The sequence below is a fragment of the Pholcus phalangioides genome, unplaced genomic scaffold, assembly GCF_987345545.1.
Source record: "Pholcus phalangioides strain wild (caught in Gottingen) unplaced genomic scaffold, Ppha-v1.0 ptg000012l_1, whole genome shotgun sequence".
NCBI lineage: Eukaryota > Metazoa > Arthropoda > Arachnida > Araneae > Pholcidae > Pholcus > Pholcus phalangioides.
The window spans coordinates 11882392-11906301 of NW_028301605.1; the positions used below are offsets into that span (position 1 = coordinate 11882392).

Below are 23910 nucleotides of genomic sequence, written 5' to 3' on the forward strand. Positions count from 1 at the left end.
GCCCAAAACAAGTAACCTGGAGAGAAGCAGACGACAGAGATTATATATTACAGGAGGGAGCATCCAGCCACCGCGACTGCAGCGACATCAAATGCAAGGAAATTACGGGACTCGGTGAAAACAAACTTCCCGCCTGGCAATTGTTCCATAAAAATGTATAGTTTGGTCTCTAAATATTGGGTTTTAAAAAAAGGACAGAGAACTTTCATCTAAGGATGAAAAAAGATTAAATTATTTTCATTTAATACCGGAAAAATTTCTTTCATCATTTCTTGAATTTCCCTTCATTATTTCTTGAATATTCTTTCATTATTTCTTGAATATTCTTTCATTATTTCTTGAATATTCTTTCATTATTTCTTGAATATTCTTTCATTATTTCTTGAATATTCTTTCATTATTTCTTGAATATTCTTTCATTATTTCTTGAATATTCTTTCATTATTTCTTGAATATTCTTTCATTATTTCTTGAATATTCTTTCATTATTTCTTGAATATTCTTTCATTATTTCTTGAATATTCTTTCATTATTTCTTGAATATTCTTTCATTAATTCTGAAATTTTCCTTCATTATTTCTTGAATATTCTTTCATTAATTCTGAAATTTTTCTTCATTATTTCTTGAATATTCTTTCATTAATTCTGGAATTATTTCCTTCATTAATTATTTTATTACTTTCATTACTTCTGAAATAATTGCTTTCATCAATTCTGGATTTGTTTCTTTCATTAATGCTGAAATTATTTCTTTTATTAATGCTGGAATTATTTCTGTCATTGATTCTGAAATTATATCTCATTAATTCTGGAATTGTCTTTTTCATTAATTTTGGAATTATCTCTTCCCTTCATTCTGAAATTATCTTTCATTAATTTTGTTATTATCTCTTTCATAAGTTTTTCACTAATTCTGGAATTATCACTTTTATCAATGCTGTAATTATCTCTTACATTAATTCTAGAATATTTTCTTCCATTAATGCTGAAATTATTTCTTTAATGCTGAAATTATAACTTTCATTAATTTTGGAATTATCTCGTCCATGCTGAAATTATTTTTTAATTTATTGTTTTAAACTCTATTTATGCCCTAAGAAAATAACGGAGACCGCTGACGTCATACTCTCTCCGGAGGCTTGATTTATATACTGTTGGTGCTGCCATTTGATCTCGAAATTTCAGGCGACTCATGAGATGATGAAAGAGAGATCGGGAAGAGTTCTTTTTGTTATTTTTTGGCATAAAATATTTTTCTGAGACGAAAATTTCGGCAGCAAAATCCGTACGTTTGCAAGAATCGATTTTATGTAGAAAAAATAATTATTTCTTTCCACAAAAACATTCGGACAATATGGATGATCGAACAAATAAGTGAAAACACGGATTATGTGGTCTTCAGATAGGGTTACCAGATTCAAAACTGAAAAAGGAGGACGCCTGGTGCGAACCTTAGGCAGTGCCGTCTTAACGCATGCTTCCCCCACCCCGGGCCGTGCCCGAAGAGCCTCAAGAGAAGAGGTGCCTCAGAAAAACGAGACGTAGTTGAATTTTTCGAGAATTTTCCATGTAAGGCCTCCAAAAAATTCCTTGGCTCGGGGCCTATGATGCTATTACGATGATCCTGCCTGTCAGCCCCACTCTTGTGGGGGTCATGGAATTCCAGTACTTGGTTCTTTTACTTCTACTAATTTACATGAATTACACAAAAATAGCAATAAAAAATTCGAAAAATGATCAAAGTTATCGAAGTGCAACGTATATTTGACAAAGAGATGATGAAGCGCTTTAAAAGTATGACAAAAAACTGATGTCTGTTCAATATGATTCGAGCCACGATGAAGTGTCAGCACGTGGACCACGTGCTAATTATTATTAATAATCTATGAATTTTGTAAAATTAATTTAAATGCCCTTCTCTCTCAATGGATCGTGTTTGATTACGATCCAGACCATCAACGCGTTCCTGAGATAATGAAAAAAATTAGAGTAATAAAATGCGTTCTCTCTGAAAAAAAATTCCCCTCCAAGATTTATGTTCGCAACTCGAAAAGTTTGTAAGTCGGGAACAACTACATAAAATGTTTTTAGAGGGAGCCGCAAAAATTTTTTCTGCATTGGGTCGCGAAATTTTCCTGAGCCCGGACCTGTCTCCATTTTTTGAATTTAAATATCTCAGGGAATAATGCAGTAAAAAACATGTAATTTGTTTGTTGGGCTCAGAAGAGAAAGAGCAACAACTGTCTGATTGGAAATTAGAGGGGAGGGATCGTATAAAAATGTACATTTTTTATTTTGTGTACACTGTATTTTCATCCTCAAAACTCGTACAGGGTGATTTCTGGTCGTATTTTGAGAATTTTTAAAATTAGAACCATACCACTACGACGAATGGTTGATGAGATAAAGGCTGTAACAACACTCCAAGGAGAAACCATTGAATCTTAGAATGGCCATAATATTACCAATAGGCAGGGCCGCAAGTAGTTGGGGGGGGGGGGGCAGGCGAGTCTGGATGCCCCGCGCGCATCAAAAAGGGGGCGCAGATTTAACCATTCAACCTATCCTTCAGCATTATGGGGGGGGGGGGTGCCTAAATGAGTGGTTGCCCCGGCTAACCAAGTATCCAGTTGGGGCCCCTGCCACTAGGTATCTTATTTCTGACGAATCACCGTTATATATATTGGGTATTTTTTATTTTTAGATACATTCTCAAGTTCGTAATTTACACCTGGTAGCATTTCTTTTACTTGTATAGATCAAACTATACAGTTGATCCACTAATGACCCACAAAAATCACGTCCTTAGGTCTGTAGAACTTGGTTTGCTGCATGGGGCCCATCTGGTCATTTCTAGCAACTAAGTGACAATTAGATCTGGTTCCGATTTTCAAGAGTAAATATACAAATAGGTAGGTAGGAATTTTTAGCTATAGGTAGTAGTGCCTCTCTCAGAAAAATCGCTTTGTATGTGGGCGTATGATGATGTTAAGAGACAGCCCTGGGCGTACTTTATGAAAATTGCGAAAAGAAAATCGAAAAACTTGGCAATAATGTGAAGTCTAGTTTGCAATATTATTAGATTCTCATCTTTCGTGCCATTCTTGTGATAATGATCTTCAACTATACAATCAAGTGTTCTTACAATTTTAGGATCTTCTATCGGATGATGGATGTTGAAAAAAAATCCGTGCATTAAAAAGAAAATGTCATTTGATATCTTTTTGGTGGTGCCCCTTTAGTACTGACGCCCTAAGCATGTGCTCATTTTGCTTAATGGTTAATCCGGCTCTGAGACTGCGCACATGATTTCTCTGGAATGAATGTTTCAAACAAATATTTAACAATTTTTCCCACGTATTTTAGTTCATTTTTTTAAGTTCATAGTATGGCTACAACATGAACCTATATCCTTGATACATTATTGAAAACGATGTGAACGGTTGAACTTTTCAATTGTGATTAATTTTTGTGGCTACTCTTAACTACTTTTATCCGCGTGAAGAGAATAAAATTAATAAAACTGCTTGTTACCACTTTTTGCGATTTTTATCACTACAAAAATGCGTATTTTGGAAGCTACAACTGACATTTTCTCAACGAAACCATAATCATTTATACAAAAATAAGCTAATTTGAAATAATACAAATTTCATTCATGATGAATTTTCCTACATGTGTAAGCGTAAGAGGGTTCTCAAACTAGGGAATTTCAATTACCCAGGTATTGATTGGGTGAACATTTCATCTAGAGATCAGTATGAAAGAGACTTTCTTAAGTTGGTGCTCGAAAATTTTTTGTATCAGCATGTATCAGAAGCCACTAGGGGAAACTGCTATTTTGGATTTAGTTCTTACTAGTTCTGAGGATCTTGTTGAACATGTTTCGGTGAGGGGAAGAGCTTTCTTCCAGTGATCATCGTATAGTCAGATTTCACTGTAACTTTTCCTTGGGTAAGGTTGATAACAAAAGACTGGTTCCTTGTATTCGAAGAACTAACTTTGATGTTTTGAGAGGAAGTTTTCAAAGACCGGTTGGAATCAGTAGGGGGTGGTAAGCCAATTGGAAGAATTTAATAGGAAGCTGTCCTATGTTTTGCACGATGTCATACCCTTTGTTCGAAAAAAGCGTATTTGTATATCGCACCCTCTATGGTTCACGGATAGCGTGCGTAACCTTTATCTTGAAAAGAAAAGAGCATTCAGAGAGTATAAAAGTGGACGAGGTGACCTATCATTGTTTACTGATAAAATAAGAGTGTTGAAGAGAGTGATAAGGGATAGTAAAAAGGAAGTTGAATCTAGGTTGGCAGATAACATTATCTTTGACCCAAAATCATTTTTTCGATACATCAATAATGGATGTAAGTGGACGGTTGGTCCCCCTATCGATAGGAAGCTCTAGGTTAGAGAGCAATGTAGGCATGTATAGTGCTTTCAATGACTTTTTCGCGTCGGTTTTTAATGGAGATAATGATACTCGATACACGGGTGTTGCATGGGGTAATAAAACCCTCAACGATATTCAAGTAGAAGACGTGGACGTCCAAAATCTTCTAAGAAATGTATGTGCAAGCAAAGCACCAAGACCAGATGATATCTATCCCAGGGTCCTCAGGGAATGTGCTAATAAATTGCTGGGGCCAGTCGCACAGATATATAGGAGCAGTGTTGCTGAGATTATCGTCCCAAGGGATTGGAAACTTGCTAATGTTGTTCCGATATTTAAGAAGGGTAGTAGAGAAGCGGTGCCCAATTACCGTCCAGTGAGTTTGACGAGCTCCATCTCGAAAATTTTGGAAATTATCATCAAAAGGCAGTTTGTGAAGTGGATAGACGAGAATAATGTATTGTCGGATAATCAGCATGGGTTCAGGAAAGGAAAGTCATGTGTAACTTACCCCCTTTGCTTCTATGATCACGTGACTAAGGCTTTGGGCATTTTTAATTGGGTTGCTGTATTCTTGAAATATATGACATCCATATTTTTTATGGGCATCTTTTTCTCAGCCACCTCGTTGGACATTTTGCCTGTTGTGGCGTTGTATTTGTATTTGCAATAACTTGATGACATTGTGTCGTCTTCAAGCGCAGAGTTTACATTGATTGAAAATAATTTATTCTATTTTTTTTTACTGTATTCTATTACATTTATTTTGCTCTTTCGTTATTTTCATAAATTAAAAATTAATCAAATTAAATTCAAACATATTTATATACTTCAGGCAATTAATGGAAAAACGGATGGGGGGGGGGGGAGTAGAAAATTATTTGTGTTTGCAAGAGGGGGGCCATAGGAATGAGAAATGGTTGGGGGGGGGGCCATGGACAAAAAAAGGTTGAGAACCATTGACTCAGAGGATGTGAACGGCCAAAAGAGTGACACAGACATATTTACGGTGAGGGGGGTGCGGGTTTGTACGTGGTGCTATACAGTCTTGGGATGCTAATTTAGAGGAATGAGTAGTCAAGAAATGACTGGATGTGCGAAGGGTGGCGAAATTGGTATATAATCCACAAGTGATAAAACCATAAATCTGCCTTAACGTACAGGGGTGAAGTGTCGGGGGCGAAATGTATCGGGTACGGAATGTTGGAGGCGAAATTTCCGGATCCCATTTATGATACCAGTGGTATGCTCGTCCCGTTTTTGAGAAGTGTGTGTGAGTGTGTGGGGGGGGGGGCGCTGCCATCTACCTTACAAGTGAAATTTCAGTAATTCTGAATTTTCATCAGTTTGTTCTGGAATTATTTCCTTTATCAATTCTGAAATTATCTATAAAATATTTCTTTCATTTATTCTAGAATTTTATTTCCTTTCTTTATTCCGAAACTATTTCTTTCCTTTATTATAAAATTATTTTTCATTTATTTTGAAATTATATCTTTCCTCAATTCTGAAATCATTGTTTTCATCAGTTTTGAAACTACTTCTTTCATTTATTGTGAAATTAGTTCTCTTATTAATTCTGAAATTATTTTTCATTGATTCGAAATTATTTTCTATACATTCCGAAATTATTTCTTTCTTGAATTCTGGAATTATTTCATCCATTAATTCTGAAATTATTTCCTTTATTCATTCTAGAATTATTTCTTTAATTTCGATATTATTTTTTTGTAACTTATTACAAAACTATTTTTATTTTTATCCGAAAATTCATTCATTTATACCGAAATTATTTGTTTCATTTATTTTAGAATTAATCATTTTTTAATGCTTTCAACCATTTTCTGAAAATGACCGGATTGACGCGACAAAAAAGCTCCGAGAGTCATGCTTAGAAGACCCCTGTTAAGAATTACATTCATAATTTGGAAATTAATAATTTACCTGAAGAGTAGCTGAGGACCGTCAAAGGTGCGAAAGCCACAGAAATATTGGATACGGTCATTCCGTTCTCCGAGCTAAGGACAGCTAGTTTCCCGTTCGTTCCCCCGGAAACGATCACAGAACCTTCAGGATACATGGCTACTGAAACTGGATAGTTCTATAGATATACAAAAACAAATACCAAAAGTGATAGGTAATTTTTCTGTACATTTTCATAATTGTTTAGCATTGGGAAACTTGAAAAAAAATTAGCCACCTCAGTTCTGACGCTCCAATTGAGGTGCCTGAGCGACCATTTGTAAGTGTAATGATCTCGATCCACCGTTACGAAAGCCATCTCGTCCGAATTTACAGCGACGTCTACAACTTCTTGGCGATGGCCCTTCGAAAAATTTCAAAGCATCGTCATTAGAGTGCTAAAAAGTGGCAAAATATGCACTAAAAAACGCTGAAATATGCACTAAAAAACGCTGAAATATGCACTAAAAAACGCTGAAATATGCACTAAAAAACGCTGAAATATGCACTAAAAAACGCTGAAATATGCACTAAAAACGCTGAAATATGCACTAAAAAAAGGCTGAAACGCACTAAATAACGCCGAAATAAAACATTGCGTTGAAAACATAAATCTGCACTCAAAAATGGTGAGATATGCAATGAAATCAAAAATATGAGCGAGAAATAAGAAGGAAAATCCATCTAATAAAAGCCAAAGTACGGCACTAAACATGAAAAATTTAAGAAAAAATCTATAAATAGTCGATCCCGCTTTATAACGCTCCCAAATACAACGTTTTCTCGCTTAGTACGACTCATTATCGTGGTCTCAACTCTAACAAATTCTCATTGAGATTTCCCGTTCAAAGCGTTTTCCCGCTTACAACGACGTTTTTCACGACGATTTCTTAAAAAACGTTATAAGCGGGATCCACTGTATATAAAATTGATTTTCTGTGTTTGTGTGTGTTCTCTATACAAATCTACAATTTCGAACCTATAGTCGTCAAATTTTGCATACATACCAAACAAGACCCGGATTGAATGATAGGCTAGTTTAAAATTTCGCCAGAGCTCGACAAATGCCCGAAACGCGCAACAATGGTTGGGCAACAAATCCTGGGCCTCAACAATCACTTTTAAGTAACACGTTTACTTTGATTACCGTGGTTCCCTAGCAATGCGTTTCAGACGTGTATATGCCTTTATAATAGTTTGTCACTTTTTCAATCCTCCCAGTAATCGAAGAAAACCCGGGTGTGAAAGCTAGTAAAAAAAATAAAAATAATGAATAAAACTTATGAAAATTCAATTCGTAAACCGAGGTGTCACTGTATTAGTAAATCGTCTATTTAGTATACAGTCTAATCCCGTTATAACGAACTCCAAAAGACCAGAGAAATTACTTCGTTAAAACGAAATTCCAGGTCTCTGCCTTGTTCCCATGTAAACTTATCTAGGGGGATTAGAAAAGTGTTTGTTAAAACGAGAATTTTTCGCTATAACTGTATTCTTTAAAACGGGATTCGACTGTATTAGTATATTCGTCTATTTCTCCTCCAGAAAACTTTTGAGCCATTTCGTGAAATATAAATAACTGAGCACAAAGCGAAAAGTGCATTGAAAAACGAGCTTAGACTTGTCCCTGTCTCTCCTGATGCTAAAAAAATTCATGTTTCTAAGTGCAATATTCACTGAGATATTCGAAAACGAAGGCAATTTAGAAAAAATAGCATTAAATGCGGGTAAAAAGGGTTATCCAATTGGAAGTGTAGCTCTAGGACAGTGTTTCTCAACCGCCGGGCCCTGACATCATTCGTACCTGGCCGCGAGTGATTAGCCGTTTCCTTTTTCTCCTTCATTTTCTGGTGGTCGTGTGTTTGACTGAGCTTTCAACTCACAAAAATTAATGAAACCGGGCCGCGGGCTCGCAAAGGTTGAGAACCACTGTCCTAGGATCAACGGTTCGTCAGTAAAAAACGCCATACACCCCCCCCTCTCCCCCACCGTTTGCTATGCACTCTGTATAGTGTGTGTTCAGGAACAGAACTTCCTACCTGTGATAATATCCTGAATTTCATGTGAATTGAACCCTCGAGAAGGGTGTTGTGCGACGTCCCGATGAAGATCGTGCCGTCATCAGATTTGAGTTTCTGCGGGCATATCGCCTGGATACCACCGATGTTGGGTATCTGAAATGTCATAAAACTTGTTTTGTGATACCTGTCGTGATATAGTTTTACAATTTCTTCGGAATTGAAATTTAATTAGTATTAATCAATAGACCTTGGTAGCGGCGATGTTGCTATAATCTTCTTCGGAATCCCATGCTCTTAGTTCACCGTCTTCTTTGCTCCTACCTCCAGAAAGAAGTGTTCCACCAGGTAACAGGAATAGCGCATCTACGTCACTCTGGAATAAATGGCAAGAAGCTAGTTGTGGCATCAGATTCATGTTTGTAGGAATCTTTCATGAAAAGTCCGTCTTCTGCAAGAGAAGAGACTTGGCCATGCCCTAGTCACATGACGACATTGATAAAACAGAACGATTTTGTATGTTATTTGTATATATGTATTACGTGATACAGATACCTTATACAGGGTGTCTAAGCGTCAGGTTTACAAACTTCTAGGAGGAGTAGGGAACACGTAGACGACTCGGAATCACATAGCATTGCTGGGCCTTAAATGCTTTCCTGGCGCTTTAGATGGCGTTGTAGGGGGGCGGTGGTTTCAGTTTGGTGAATTTTGGCCTGCTCGATCACCGAATTTATCACGCCTTGATTACTTCTTTCGGAAGTAATTTCCAGCTTCCAAGCTGGACGCATATCAAAACATTGATGTATGACCATTACCTCCTACAGCCTCTATGAGGTAATGGTACGACACCCTTGTTGACAGCACTGAGGAGCTTGCTGCCTGCGTTTCAGGAAAATCCCACACATTCCCGGAATATTCCAGAATGTTCGAGATTCAATGCGACTGAGACGGGAGACCTGCATTACAGCTCGTGGACAACATTTCGAACATTTTCGACCTGCTACTTTCTTCGATGAACATTTAATATTAATACATATTTTCACTCACGTGGTGTCCCTTCACTCCTGGCGTTTTCTATGTACCCCATCAGGGACGCATTTCCAACCACGCGTTGCTATGTGATTCCGAGTCGTCTGTAGAATCCCCTTGTCGTCTCTACCCCCTCCTAGAAGATTTTAAACCTGATGCTGAGACACCCTGTTTAGCCAAAATTCTGTGTTCACTAAAGAGCTTACGACATTTTGTCGAATTTCTAGAGAAATACTGAACGAATAGCTCTGAAACTTTGGTCATAAATATATTATGTACTTACTATTTCCGGTGAAAATTTAGTCACGAATGCATTTAGGGAACCTACAAAAATTAAGAAAAAATGTTTTTCTCAACTCTGTATCAGAAAAAGCAGCAAATGACTTGTAACTATAACAATAAATTGTATTAATTTCATGCAATACTTCTGTGAATTTTAGTGAGAATATCACGTATATATATTCACAAAAGTATATATGTTTTCTTTAAAAATTCTAATTTACATCGCATGTTTTATGCTTTTATATGCGAGTTCTTAACCGATTTTTACGAAATTCACAGAAAAAATTACGCTATGCATGTGCCATACCGAATACAAAATTTGAAATGTGGATAAATAATTATCCAATGAGATATGAGTATTTTTAGTAAATGACTATTAATTGCGCATGCGTGGATATTAATTTTATTTTTCATAATGTGATTACCAGATAAACAGTGTGCATAGCAAACAGGAGGTATAGCATTTTATTGGTGAATCGTTGATCCTAGAGGTATACTTCCAATTAGAAAAAGTTGTTGCCCTGTTTCTCCTGATCCCAAATAAAAACATTTCACGTTTGTAAGTGAAATATTCACTGAGATAATCGAATTCAAGAAACGGAAGAAAGTTGGGAAAAACAGTTCTTATATAATGCGGAAAAACCGTTTTACCCGCATTTAATGCTTTTTTTTCCCCCAAACTTCCTCCGTTTTTTTTTAATTCGAATCTCAGTGAATATTTCACTTTCAAACGTGTAATGTTTTTAGTTGGGATCAGAAGAGACAGGGCAACAGCTCTCCGATTGGGTTTCTGGGCTCATGGAAACAGCATAAAAAGTTAATTTCTTTTTGTTTTAATAAAATGCCCTTGAAACATGAATGAGTATCTGAGCTCTACGCATTATTTGAAAACTTTTTCTATTTGGAAGTATAATCGTAGGTTCAACGGTGTGTCAGTAAAATGCTATATCCCCAGTTTGCTATGTATTCTTAATATTGAACTTATATGAAAATTCCAGCTGAATGTGTCGTAAAAATTATGAGATATACTGTGATACAGTGAGTAGTAATTTCGAAACTTGCTGAAAATAACTGAATTATATAGACGATTATTTTCTGTTACCCGATTATTTCGAGAATAAGTCCACATCATTATTAAAATGAGCGAAGACGCGTATCTGATGCTGTGTAAGAGAAGTGGTTTAGTATAACGCGTGTATGGTGCCAAAATGAACAAACTATTTCACCACACACCGGCCAACTCCGGCCACATCGCTTTAAGAATTTATTGCCGTTCACCAGTTGGGCTCAAATGAAGGCGCTATCTATCAATCGTTATACGAAAAATATCTTGTGTGTGTGTGTGTTTCTATATTCTACCCCACGGGATAGAACCTGGGAACCGATGGCAACCTTCACGGTTGTACACGAGCATCTTACCACCTCCACGTCACTCAGGCTAAAATGAACAAACTGAGTCAATTGAGAAATAACAGAAAATAATCGAAGTACAAATTTGTGGGAAATCCCTTACCATTCAGTTATTTTTAGTAAGTTTCGAAATTACTGCTCACTGTATCACCGGTGTCGTTCTGAATTTTCACGACATTCAGCTGGAATTTCTGTATAAGTTGCACTATATATCTGGGAATCAAATTAAAAAAAAAATAGAATTCATGTTTCTTGCATATACGCAATTATTAATCATCTAATAAAAATACTCTTATCAATGACAATTGGAATTTTTATAAAAAAAATTGTGTATTTTCGAGAATACACACTATTCTCACGAAAATGCACAGAAGTATTCAAATATGTAAATTAGTGCAATATATTCTCACGGTTAGAAGTCATTTGCAGCTTTTTTTTGATACAGAGTTGATCAAAGACATTCTTTTCTTATTTCATTTTTTGTCAGTAGCCCTAAATGCACTCGTGATGAAATTTTCACTGGAAATGGTAAGTAACACCATATTGTATTTATGACCGAAGTTTAGGAGTGATTCGCTTGGTACTTTTGCAGAAATTCGAGAAAATGTCTGAACTACTGAGTGGATACAGACTTTTGGCTATACAGAGTGGTAACTATTGACCGTCCAATAATTATATACGAGATTTTTTGTGAAAAACTAATATGGAGAAGTGCGTTCCGGTTTTTGATTTGATCCATAATTAATGAGTTATAACGCTTTAAAAATTGATTAAGTCACTTTATAAGTCCCTTTGTAACGATTTTGAAATGAGATTTTTTTCCCCCAGTTCCAATTCAGAAATTTTGGAAGATTTACATGTTGCATCACAGCTTTTGATTGTAATTCTGCAATACAGCTTTTGATTGTAATTCTGCAACACAGCTTTTGATTGTAATTCTGCAACACAGCTTTTGATTGTAATTCTGCAACACAGCTTTTGATTGTAATTCTGCAACACAGCTTTTGATTGTAATTCTGCAACACAGCTTTTGATTGTAATTCTGCAACACAGCTTTTGATTGTAATTCTGCAACACAGCTTTTGATTGTAATTCTGCAACACAATTAACTTGATTAGCACAATAAGTTGCCATGATGAAGTCTAACAATTTACAGTTTAAAATTTTTATGCGGCATCTCATTTATATTATAGTACATCCCGGAAGTTCAGCCAAAATGCCATAAACGCCTTTTGTCACCAATTCTCATTTTTTTTTTGGTAAAAATGCTTTTCTTGAATTTTTTCTGCCGTAAATGCATATTTTGATATTGTTTTATGTTTATTCTCTCGTGAATTTTAGAGGCCTTATTTTGTTGAAATTAGATATTTCCAGTATTGAGAACTCTAAAAATAATTTTTATGTTTAAAATCCTTAACCAGTACGCATTAATTAAGGGTGCTCTGTCGATTGTTATCAAAATGGAAAGGTTAAAATTTTTGTGTTCCCGCTACAGGTCGATTGTCCTGTCTTATTTTCATCACTGTAGGTTAGGTAGGCATCTTCAAGGAAAAAGGTTGAAGACCTCTGCTGTAGGTAATGAAGGGGGAGGGGGGGGGGGGAATTTAGAAGCTTCTCGAACTTCATTTAAGTAAAATCATCTGTAAAAATTATGTGCCGTTTGGTTAATAAATTGAAAAAAGCGATGAATATGTTGATACATGTGCGAGAAGAAACGTTTTTATTAGCGCGTTCTCTGTTATCGATCTAAAACACTAATTTCTGAATTGACGCATAATACAGGATCATTTATTTCTTTTCTTTTCGGGAAAAAATATGTTGCAAGTTATTTCTTTGATAGAACTTATTATAATTAAGCTCCATTATAGCGCAATTTTATTCAGTTAAATATCGATTAATTAATTAATTTTTTATTTTGTGGTGGACAAATATTATTACATTTCGAAAAAGTTTTAGTTTCGATTTTATGCGTATCAAAATAAAATAGTTTCGTTTTTTAGCGACATCTATCTTTGACTGTGAACATCATTTTATAATTTTACACGTATAAATTTTGGCTATATTTTTTTCAAATTTGTATCGTTTCATTTATCCGAGGAAAGAAAAAATGCTGAATAATTTATTATTTTGTTAAGTTGTGCTCACTTATAAAGAAATCGGATACAGTGAAATATCGTTAATACGATGTTTCTTCTGTTTTCGTGATCCAGAACTATTGAAAAAACTTGTATTTCTAGGGTATATTTATTATGTTTTGAATGTAGGAAACAGGGCAGGACAAATTGCCCGACATGCCCAGGGCATATAATAATTTTGACCGGACATATATTTTTCATATGCCTGTATGTTCGATTCGTTCGATCCATAAATTTTTCATAAGAATTTATAAAAATAGAAGAAGAATATTAAAAGATAAGATATTTCTATTCTTTAACGCTGATGTTTTCGGAATGACGAAAAGCACTGTGTTCTACTTGCATGATTTTCCAAAAAGACTTCTAACCGGTTTTCTTTCGGTATCATTGTATATTACACACTGGACCCCGCTTATGACGTTCGCACTGTACGTTTTACCGCTTAGTACGACTTATTTTCGCGGTCCCAACTTTCATTAAAGCCGGTCGACTGTTTTTTTTTTGTCTAGATTTTATCTTTCGGCTCACGATTGTGAACTAATTTCGATTTGATAATTTCATGAAAAATTTTCATCGGCGTAGACTCTTTCTATTTTTTACTATTTTTCTATGTATTTTCCAACTATATTTTTTATACTTTATTTGTATTCCTACGCCAATTATTATAATCCATCATAGAAACAGTAGATTCAGTGAGTACGGTCAATTTTTAGCCAGTTTCCGGACCCTTAACATCATAGCTTTTAGTTACCCTTCCCCTTTCTCCATTAATTATAAATGATTTTTTAATGCCTATTTTAGGCATTTTTAGTGTCTTTTTGGCTGCTTATTTTGACCATTTTTAGTGCCTGGATTTCCTGGCTCTAGTTATTAGTGTGTGTGTGTGTATGAAACAATATTTATAAAGCCATATTTGGAAAAACAAACAGTGAAGAGATGACTTTTATTTTGAAAATAGCTAAGCGGAAGGGAATGATTTTTCGGAAATAAATTAAGAAACGAAATATAAGAGCATCTGAAGAGGTCGGCAAAATTAGTAGTAGTGCCTAGGGCGACGGGAGCCTGAAGGCCGTCTATGCTGAGAGGGGCCTGAGGTAACCGCCCCCTAATAAATATGGCCCTGAATGAAAATTCCTCTGAAAAACGTGACCAAGTTCCGCTTGAATCATGCAGATCGCTTCATACTTCTTAATGCTTTATTTTCCAAAATATCATGTGATTTTTAAATGGGTAAAATGACTGACCTGTCATTACCCCAGTCTAGTGGTAATACCGGTCAATTCTGATTTTTCATTAAATTGTTTTTGTGAAAAAAATATGCAACCCCCCCCCCCCTGAATAAATCCAATTAAGTTTTTGCAAAGAGGAGCTCATCAGTTATCACGAGTTTCTGTCAAAAGACTGACAAATTACTCATGAAGCATGTGATTATCCTTAGGTGACCGCTATTAATTCGGCCCCCCCCCCTCCACTTGCTCCCCACATAATAGAATTAATAGAATACCCCTTTTAATCGATATTACTTATCCAGCATATACCTATATGATAAATATATGCTAGAATGAATAAATATCTGCCGTTGTTGGTACTTCAGGCATGGTTCAGTCGGTATAATCGATGGACTTTGACCTTTGAAGACCGGACACACCCCGCTTCCCATCTCATAGAGATATCGAAGCGTTCCCGGAGGGTGGGTGCATCCGGAAAGTTCTATTATATATATATATATATGAAGACGATCGTGAATCTAAAATCATATAACAGGTGATCAAACTCGAAGCATCAAACGCCAATCGACAATCGGAATGATAAACAAGATTATACGATGATAGCCCTCCCATAGGAATCTTGCCATCGTCAGTTAATCGAATGATTGTCAATAATCTAAAATAATCGATGGACTACACAAACCTCGTGAGCTTTTATCTCTTTCTCTATAAGGAAGATCTCTTCATCATCCGAAGGCGCCCATAATGTCAAATAACCACTCGTGTCACCGACAGCGAAGCTGCCATCTTGTAAAAACGCCCAAGAGTTGATTGTTCTACCAGAATGGCCCTGAAAATAAGCTTATGAAAGACGAAAATTCACAAAACAAGATTCAAACAATTCACAAATCAATAGTAGCATCGAAATATAAATGGAGAAAGATTTCATCGGAACGACGATGAAAACGATCTGAAAACATGAAATAAAGGGACGCATGACCATACTTATTAACATTTATGAATCTCAGTGAAGCAAAGGCTAAATATCCCTCTCTAGTTATAGTACGTCCCCCCACAAGAAGAAATTTGGTCCAGCACCCCCTAGAGATAGAAGGCCGCCGCAGTCTACTTGTGACGTCAGTAAGCAGTCCATTTTCCCTCAGAATATTCAGGAGAAAAAATTCCCTTCTCGTGCCAGTATCACCGTTGTGAGGAAAAGAAATAATCAGGCTCAGAATTGGTGATTTCTATGCCCCACATCCAATCACTATGCGGTATTTGTGAGTCAATCAGGAAGATTCTGCGCCGAAATAAGAAGAAACGAAATGAAGATGCTGTGTTTCAAAATGTGGCAAACTTGCTAGCTAGTCTGAATGACGTTTATGGCAAACAGTGCAGAGACCTTCTATCTCTAGGAGGGGCTGTTTGGTCACGCCTACATCACTGATAATTTTTCGGTTTCCTGTTTGGCGTTTTTCGTGTTATTCTGGCACTTTTTGAAATCGATTCTATCTGGGAAGGAGATTAGGTAAATTTATATTCATGATTGCCGATCATGCTCATTCAAAAGCAATTGACATGATCAACATCGTCATAGTCAAAAGGTTGCAAGGGTGCGTGAATTGACGACGGAATGATGCATGTGACGAGTAAATGGATGATCGAGGCTGTCAGAATCAATTCGGCTTTTCTTTAATAGGAGATAAATTTGGAGACTTTTGGCTACAATAATATTTTAGCCTTATAATTCACATTGCTATAATTTACAAATATAAATTCTGGCTATATTATCTTCAAGTACGAACCGGTGAGAGGGCGTCTTTCCTCGCCAGGAAGCCATCTTTCCTCTTCTTCCAGAATGCCAGGTGATGCATCCCGAAAGTCACCATCAGGTCATTCTCGATTGGATGAAAAGCCACTCCTGTCATACGATCACCCGACGATGCCTATAAAACCGAATATTCACCAAATAAAAATTAAGTTCACACTTTAAAAATGAGATCTAATAACTTGGTGAATATTGGAACTTTGGCGATGAACTGAACGTGTCTCGTACCTGAGCTCTTCCGAGTACAGCATCGCTTTCCCAATCCCAAAGTGTGAGGGCTTCTTCTTTTCCGGATTCTACGTTGACCATCATGAAATCCTATAAATATTATTAATATGGTAATGAGCAGTTGGTTTTCGATTTTATGTAAATTGAATTCCAATTCGAAAAAAGTTTCTAAATTGCATCCACCTCTCGAGAAAAATCGATGCCTATGACATCGCCTTCCAGTCTGTCTTGGCCAACGATGGCGATCGTCTCCAGATTGGCGATGTTCCACACGTGTATTTGCGCCTGTATAAAATTAGCAAAAATTTACTCGATTGGTGTGACATTAAAATACATTCATTAATATTAGCGATTTTTCGAAAGCTATAGCAGTTATTTTTTAAATAATGGCAACACTTTGTTGTACAAATCACACTGCACCGGATCCTTGTACACCAATTTTACTTTGCCTGCTGGTTCAATACTTTCTAGATACCACGTAAACTATCTAAGACAAGGTATTCTTGACCTTCTTCAGTCATTACTCAAAATTAGCAACAAGATCAGCTCCGTGACCCGTGGGACCGTTTGTTTTTCGAAATTAGTGAAACCAGTGATGCCATTTATAACAGGACTGTAAGTGGATTTGTACAACTCGTCTAGAAAGCCTCTGAGAATCAAGTTTGGTCGTGACGCATAGCTCAACAGCCCTTGGCAGTGAGTGATTTTTTACAACTAATCTAGGAAGCCTCTGCGAATCAAGATTGGGACTTGATCCAAACTCAAGAATCCCTGGCTGGAAGTGGATTTTTAATACCCATATCTTAAGCCGTACTACTCGTCTCGAATGCCCTGGGTATCAAGTCTAGGTCGTGACGCATAGCTCAAAAGCCTTCGGCTGTACGTGGATTTATAGTGGGATTTGTAGTACAAGAGCCCTTGACAGTAAGTGGATTTGTACAACTCATCTAGGAAGCCCCTGCGAATCAAGTTCAAGTCACTACCCATAGCTCAAGAATCTCTGGCTGTAAGGGAATCGTTAATATCCATCTCTAAAGCAATACTGCCCATTCCTTGTGGAATCAAGTTTGGGTCGTGACGCATAGCTCAAGAGCCCTCGGCTGTACGTGGATTTGTAAAACTCATTTAGGAAGCCCCTGCGAATTAAGTTTGGGTCGTGACGTATAGCTTAAGAGTCCTTGGCTGTAAGTGTATTTGCATTGTCCATCTCGGAATCTCCTGCTACCCAAGTTTGAGTCATAACCCATAGCTCAAGAGCCTTTGGCTAAAAGTGGATTTGAAAAACTCATCTAGGAAGCACCTTTAATCAAGTTTAGGGCCATGATCCATCGGTCAAGAGCCCCTTATCTAGGAGATATTGGCTGGTTTAGATGCATGGTATTTGTACAGCAGTTTGCATTGCCATTAAAAAAATACAACCCTAGTGTTGTAATACGATGTGTCACCTGAGACGTTTCTCCATTGCCTGAAGCTTGTCCAGAAGCGACTGCCCTTGACGTTGGATGAATGCAGATGCTTAATGAGAATGGAGGGGGAAGGGGTTGTGTATAGTATGTAGTATGAGTAACAAAAGCATTATTCTAATTTCATAAAGAAAACTCATCAGCTACATTGGCTGCATTTCAATGAATACGTATCTATCTACTCACCACAGGACGTCTTCCGTGTGCCTCGCGTAATGCCGTTGTCGATCTTCTGATCTGTCGTAGAGTACAACTATGGCACCTGCCGGGTACACGATCTCACCGGTTCCAAGTAGATGCAGATTCGATCCATTAGCAGAGCTTCCGTTGTATCCGTGTCTGATAAATATCAATCGTCAAAGAAAATTTTCTTTCCCACGGCTGCTTTATTTTTTCCTTTGTTTTATTAGTGACATTTCTACTGTAAATATAAAGCCACAAGAAATCGGAGTTCCAAAATGAACTGAAATTCTGTATGACTATATATATTAAATTATACAGCTAGACCTTGCTATAACTTCCATCCCTATTTTATATTTAGTTGTATCATCAAAGTACCCCAACTTGTGTAAAAAAAGGATACACCCACTCTATTTGAGGTTTCTTCGGTGGCAATTTGGAAGTTTCGCGTACGTTGCGCTGTTGTTGCATTTTCGAATTTTCTGTAACTATAGACAAATACGATACAATACAGTAAAATTCCAATATTCATAAAGTCAAATCTCCTTTTAATGTCACTATTAGCACAAGGTGACTGTTATATGAACCCATGACGGAAGTTGACATTTATGGGAAATTTTTTTTAAATCTCATCATGACGTCTTGGCTTTATAGAGAGTTCTTGGGTGACGTTATAACTAGGTTTAGGGAGAAAGAAGATTGGTATAAAATTGTATTCCCCCATTGAGATTCCCCTGGATTTTTTTCAATTCCATCGATTTGGTTACATCAAAGCAATTTGTAGCAAAAAAAGATTAGCCAAATTTTGGCTTTCTGTGACCGTAGCCAATCCAATCTCTCGTTTAATCGCCAAATGAAAAATTTTCTCAAGATTTGTTGCAATCACGATCAGCAGCAGAAGCCAGGATCGTGTATGAAAAATGAATGGAAATTAATACTAAAGAGAGGAATATTCACCATCTTTAGATGCATTTGAATGTTCTCCTTCCAAGTAGAAAGTCTGTACGTCGCGAGATATGTTTTTCAGCTGAGAAATGCTCCGCACCTATGAGATAGAAAGTGGGGGAGATGGAAAGTAATGCATTTTTTCATATTTTTGATTGTCTATCACGAAAAGAGATTCGGCCAAGCCTCACTGACAAGTCTCGTTGCAGGATTATTATTTACACCAATAATTTGATAATTATTGGTGACCTATACGTTCTCTCAATTAGAAAGAGTTTTCACACATCACCGTTTTCCGGATGTTATTCTTAGCGTCCCTTCAACCAAACAAACAATTTGATCATTGGATATCACGTGACGTTTCTCTAATAGGGTTGTCAATAAATGGAATAGCTTACCACCGGAGGTTATAAATTGTAACACAATTGGCACGTTTAAAAAGAAATACGATAAACATATTGGGGTAAATCGAGAAGCTATCCATTCTTAGAGTATAAGGCAACCATAAATATTTTTTATGGGCATTGTATCATGTGTATATATTGTTTATAATTTTTGTTAATTGGGTTGCTGTATTTTTGAATTACATGACATCCATATTTGTTATGGGTTTTTCTTTTCTCAGCCACCTCGTTGGGCATTTTGCCAGTTGTGGCGTTGTATTTGTATTTGTAAGGCGCGGGCAAATCTCTTCTCACGATGAACAAACAGACATCATCATCTTCCTCGTTGCTGAAGATGTCATTCACGATATTTTTTTCTCTTCACAAGCAATGTAACTGGGAAGATACATTAATGCAGTGTGTGTGTGTGTGTGGTTCTTGACTTTTTTCCCTTCCCGCAATCCCAGTGCAATGCGACTTACCTTCCCTCACCCCTTTGGATAATACGGTTTTTTGTCTGTTGGAAAATTCAGTTTTTTTTTTGTAATTAAGTATATTATATCCAATAATTAATGTCAATGAATTATTTTACTTACCGTTTAATGTATTTTCGTCTATGGCTAATATTTAATTTTGGCTTCATTTTTTTCCCTTAGAAAAACCATTTTTTTACAATTTTTATTTTCAGATTTGGAAAAAAATATTCATTGAATAGTTCTTAAAATTATTGATTCCAACCGCAACAACTAGAAATTAATGTTCCTTTTGACAGTTGACTAAATTTTTTGAGGCTTTTTTTTCCGAGTCGTGTGTTCACGGCAGTATCAAATCTAAGCACAACATGCTAATAACACGAGGTACCAATGTAAACAAACCACGAAATATTTTAGGTAAAAAAATAATGGTATTTTTTTCCTCAACCCGAAACGTAAAACAAATACGATCGCTAATTGAAAAAGACACTTTCACAACGCAAAAATTCTTTGTGACACATTTCTGCGAGCAGAAGTCAGTACAGATGAAGAAGTGTAATAACATACCAAAATATTGGTATGATCCATATTTTTTTAAGAATTGAAAAAAAAGTTCAATTTTTATCGTCATTTTAATTTTCCTGGATAATCAGTCAACATGTTGCAATTTTTCTCCATCTCGCATCCCCAAAAAATGCTCTCCCGCACCTCCGGTTGAGAACCACTGCATTAATGAATACCTAAATTTTATGTAATTTTATTGATGTTTCCGAGTTTTACAAGCACTACAGCGATCACCACCTATAAAATCCAACCATCTCGCTTAAACGTTCTAATTTGGTCTTAACTTTAGTGACCAGACATCTCGGCGTGGAAGTCCTGTCCTGCAAGATTTGTCAGTTGTCCCCACAACAGAATTTAATTTGATTTTACTACTAGCCAAGAGTAAGCGAAAATGACTAGATGTCATTGTTCTGTTCCATTGTAATAAGATCACTACCAGCCTTAAAAATATAAGCCTAGATTCGAATAATACGTGTTACGCGTGTCTGCTTTTGTGAGAAAAGGGTTCTTATATCCGTTTACGTTCCACGGAACCGTATGCAAACTAATATCAAGTATGTATTTATAGCGATATAAATAACATTAATTACATATTTACAACGATGTAAAAACAATTTTTTTTCGTTTTTGTGTGTGTGTGTGTCCAAGCTCATGAATACACTGAAATCTCTATGAGGACCCTAGGTTAAGAACCTCTACTGCAAGGTGACTACCCGCCCTTCACTAACAATAGAGAAGGGTTCCCATTATGAGGATACTTAAGACTGAAATTTCTATAAGGACCCCTGGTAAAGTAAGGGTCTGTAAAATGACCTTCTTTTAGACGCCTCGTCTGTAAAGCAACCATTCATGCGCTAACAATGGAAAAGAGGTTTCCATCGCTTGGACAATTTGGGAATCCGATGAAACTTTAATTTGATTACTTTTATCGTAATTTATGTGTCGTAGACTATGTCTTGTCATATATCAAGTGAACGCTGTGCAGCTTTATCAAATCACCAGAAAACTAGTTGCTTATCATTTACCTGTCCACCAAGTGGCGTGAGTATCTTCTTGACGTTCCTCAGGCTGACGGACTTGCCCCATTGCGATAAAATATCGTCGAATGTCCCGATGTCGTCCGAAGACAGTCGCACGGTCGACCTGCGGCTGTGATCCGACTTGTCCACGACTGTTATCTCGCGACCCGCTTTCTTTGGCGACGACTTCTGCTGCTGAGTCTTCTTCTTCACCCGCGTTTTCTCAGATAAAGGTCTGATGAGTTTCAAATCGTCGTCCTTCACCGGAACAGTCTGAGCGGCGTACGACGTCTTCACGCGGCTGACGCCACCGTAGGGCAGATGGACGAAGTTCTTGGTACTGGACACGACGTACGTCCTGCCGTTTTCGAAATCCTCCAGGCTCTTCACCAGCTTGCCGTCTTCGGTGAAGATGTACCTGACGCCCTGTGCCAGCTTCGACTTCTGGCTCAGGTAATCGGACAAGTGAGACATCGTCTGGAAGTGCTTCTGCCCCTGGATCGGCATGTGCACGCCGTAGTCGTAGTAGTCGCCGTTCCTGTAGAACGAAACCCTCTTGGCTTTGGTCTCTTTCTGCCGGAATTTCGATTGCACTCCGGTGTATTTAGCGTTGTTGTTGTTGTTTTTAGGTTGGTTCCTATCTCGATACCCTTTCATATTCTATTCATCTGTTCGCATTGATACCGAGTCCATTACCGGAACTTGGCGTATACACCACACGCAGAAGACTTCACATATCAGACAAAGAATGCTATGCTAGACAGGAACAGACGGGTCGGAAAATTACGAATCGAAGCCAAAGTTTCTCATATATGTGTATGTGTGTCTCGGAATGTGCGTGACGTGATGTAGTTTTATACATACCCTCTACATATGAGTTCAGTGATTCTCATGTCACGCAAATTAAATATTGATTTGTTACTATAGAGATAGCAGTTTCTTTCTTCTTCGTGACATGACACTGAATCGATGAGTCCAAACGTCCTCGTTTAGTCTAAAATAGGAATCTCTGAAAATGCTTTCACATCTGATTTGATGAGCAATTTTAGCTTCCTGAAGTAACAGAAATTGTGAGGAAATGTCATACAGTATATGGCAGGGTGGCCAATTTCTCTCCGTTCGAAGACCAATATATTGATCAGCTGCGCACCAGAGATGCCAGTCCGGTGTATAAGCCGCACACGGAAAACTCGTAGAGTTTATATACTCCATATAGCCCGAGTGGCGTTGTGGTAATAATACTCGTTTGCCATCGTGAAGGTTGCCATCAGGTCCCAGGTTCGATTCGGGCGAAGAATATATAAACAACAAGATATTTTCCCAAACGAGCTTGAGGCGACCACTGATATATGGCGGCTTTATTTCCAACCCGATTCGTTAACATCAGTAAATTGCGTATTGCGTTATGGCCGTGAGCAGGTATGAGTGATCAAGTGGGTGACCCTTTCGTGATCAAATTAGTGACATATGAGTGATCAAGTTAGTGACAATATAAGTGACCGTATGAGTGATCAAGTTGGTGGCCACATGAGTGACTGTATGAGTGATAAAATTAGTGAACATATGAAGGATAAAGTTAGTGACCATACGAAGGATAAAGTTAGTGACCATATGAAGGATAAAGTTAGTGACCATATGAAGGATAAAGTTAGTGACCGTTTAAGTGACCACACTCATTTGGTCTCTCATAAGGTCACATACTGTCACTCATTCATATGGTCAGTCCCCAGGCGGTCTCTCATAAGGTCACATACTCCCCACTCACTTGTTCACGCACACGGTCATTCCCTTTGTCATTTATACAGTCACTTACTTGGTCATTCACCCATTTTCGGCGATGTCCCTATTCGACTTTTCCCGTTTCATCCTTTCAGCAATATAGTTTCGTTTCATCCTCAGGTGATAACCCCATAACGGTGGGTGGGGATGGGTTGTCTCCACTTTGGATAGCATGCCAAGTACCCATTGTCCATTGTACCTATTATACTTAATTGCTTATACTAAATTTGTGGTAAATTTGATACATTCCATTATGACATCAAATTTACTAGGACTACGAACAGGCGATTATGCATAAACACCGGAAAATGTGATAAAGTCGTATTGGAATGGAGTCGTTCAAGCAATTTTTCAGCAAATTTTTGATTCCCTCTATCAGTAAAACACTGACCCCTCTTGTCAGCATAATTTTGTCATCTCTGCCCCCTACCTCCTATCACATATTGGTCACATCAGAGACTGTACGTGGGGGAGGGGGATATAGTGGGGGGGGGGGGCTCCCGCCTCTCTCCCCAAATGATAAAAACACATTTAAAATGCTAAAAATATTTCTAAAAAATAATCAAAATTTCGAAAGAAAATACCTTTATATGTTATTATAATCAACTTCT

At 37.2% G+C, this 23910-nt stretch overlaps 1 protein-coding gene across 1 annotated transcript in view; it reads right to left on the reverse strand.

The window, feature by feature from the left end:
* LOC149079590 (echinoderm microtubule-associated protein-like CG42247) overlaps positions 1–22177 on the reverse strand; it is a 35081-nt gene extending 12904 nt beyond the window's left edge. The window contains exons 1-13 of the mRNA XM_089240430.1: positions 21527–22177; positions 19094–19181; positions 18546–18624; positions 18143–18295; positions 17939–18008; positions 16677–16778; positions 16494–16583; positions 16243–16383; positions 15141–15287; positions 8621–8746; positions 8392–8526; positions 6603–6716; positions 6335–6491 (exon numbers count right to left, since the gene is read on the reverse strand). Coding sequence (XP_089096556.1) covers positions 6335–6491; positions 6603–6716; positions 8392–8526; positions 8621–8746; positions 15141–15287; positions 16243–16383; positions 16494–16583; positions 16677–16778; positions 17939–18008; positions 18143–18295; positions 18546–18624; positions 19094–19181; positions 21527–22177 — 2053 coding nt within the window. The remainder of the gene's footprint in view (positions 1–6334; positions 6492–6602; positions 6717–8391; positions 8527–8620; positions 8747–15140; positions 15288–16242; positions 16384–16493; positions 16584–16676; positions 16779–17938; positions 18009–18142; positions 18296–18545; positions 18625–19093; positions 19182–21526) is intronic.
* Positions 22178–23910: the final 1733 nt, after the last annotated feature.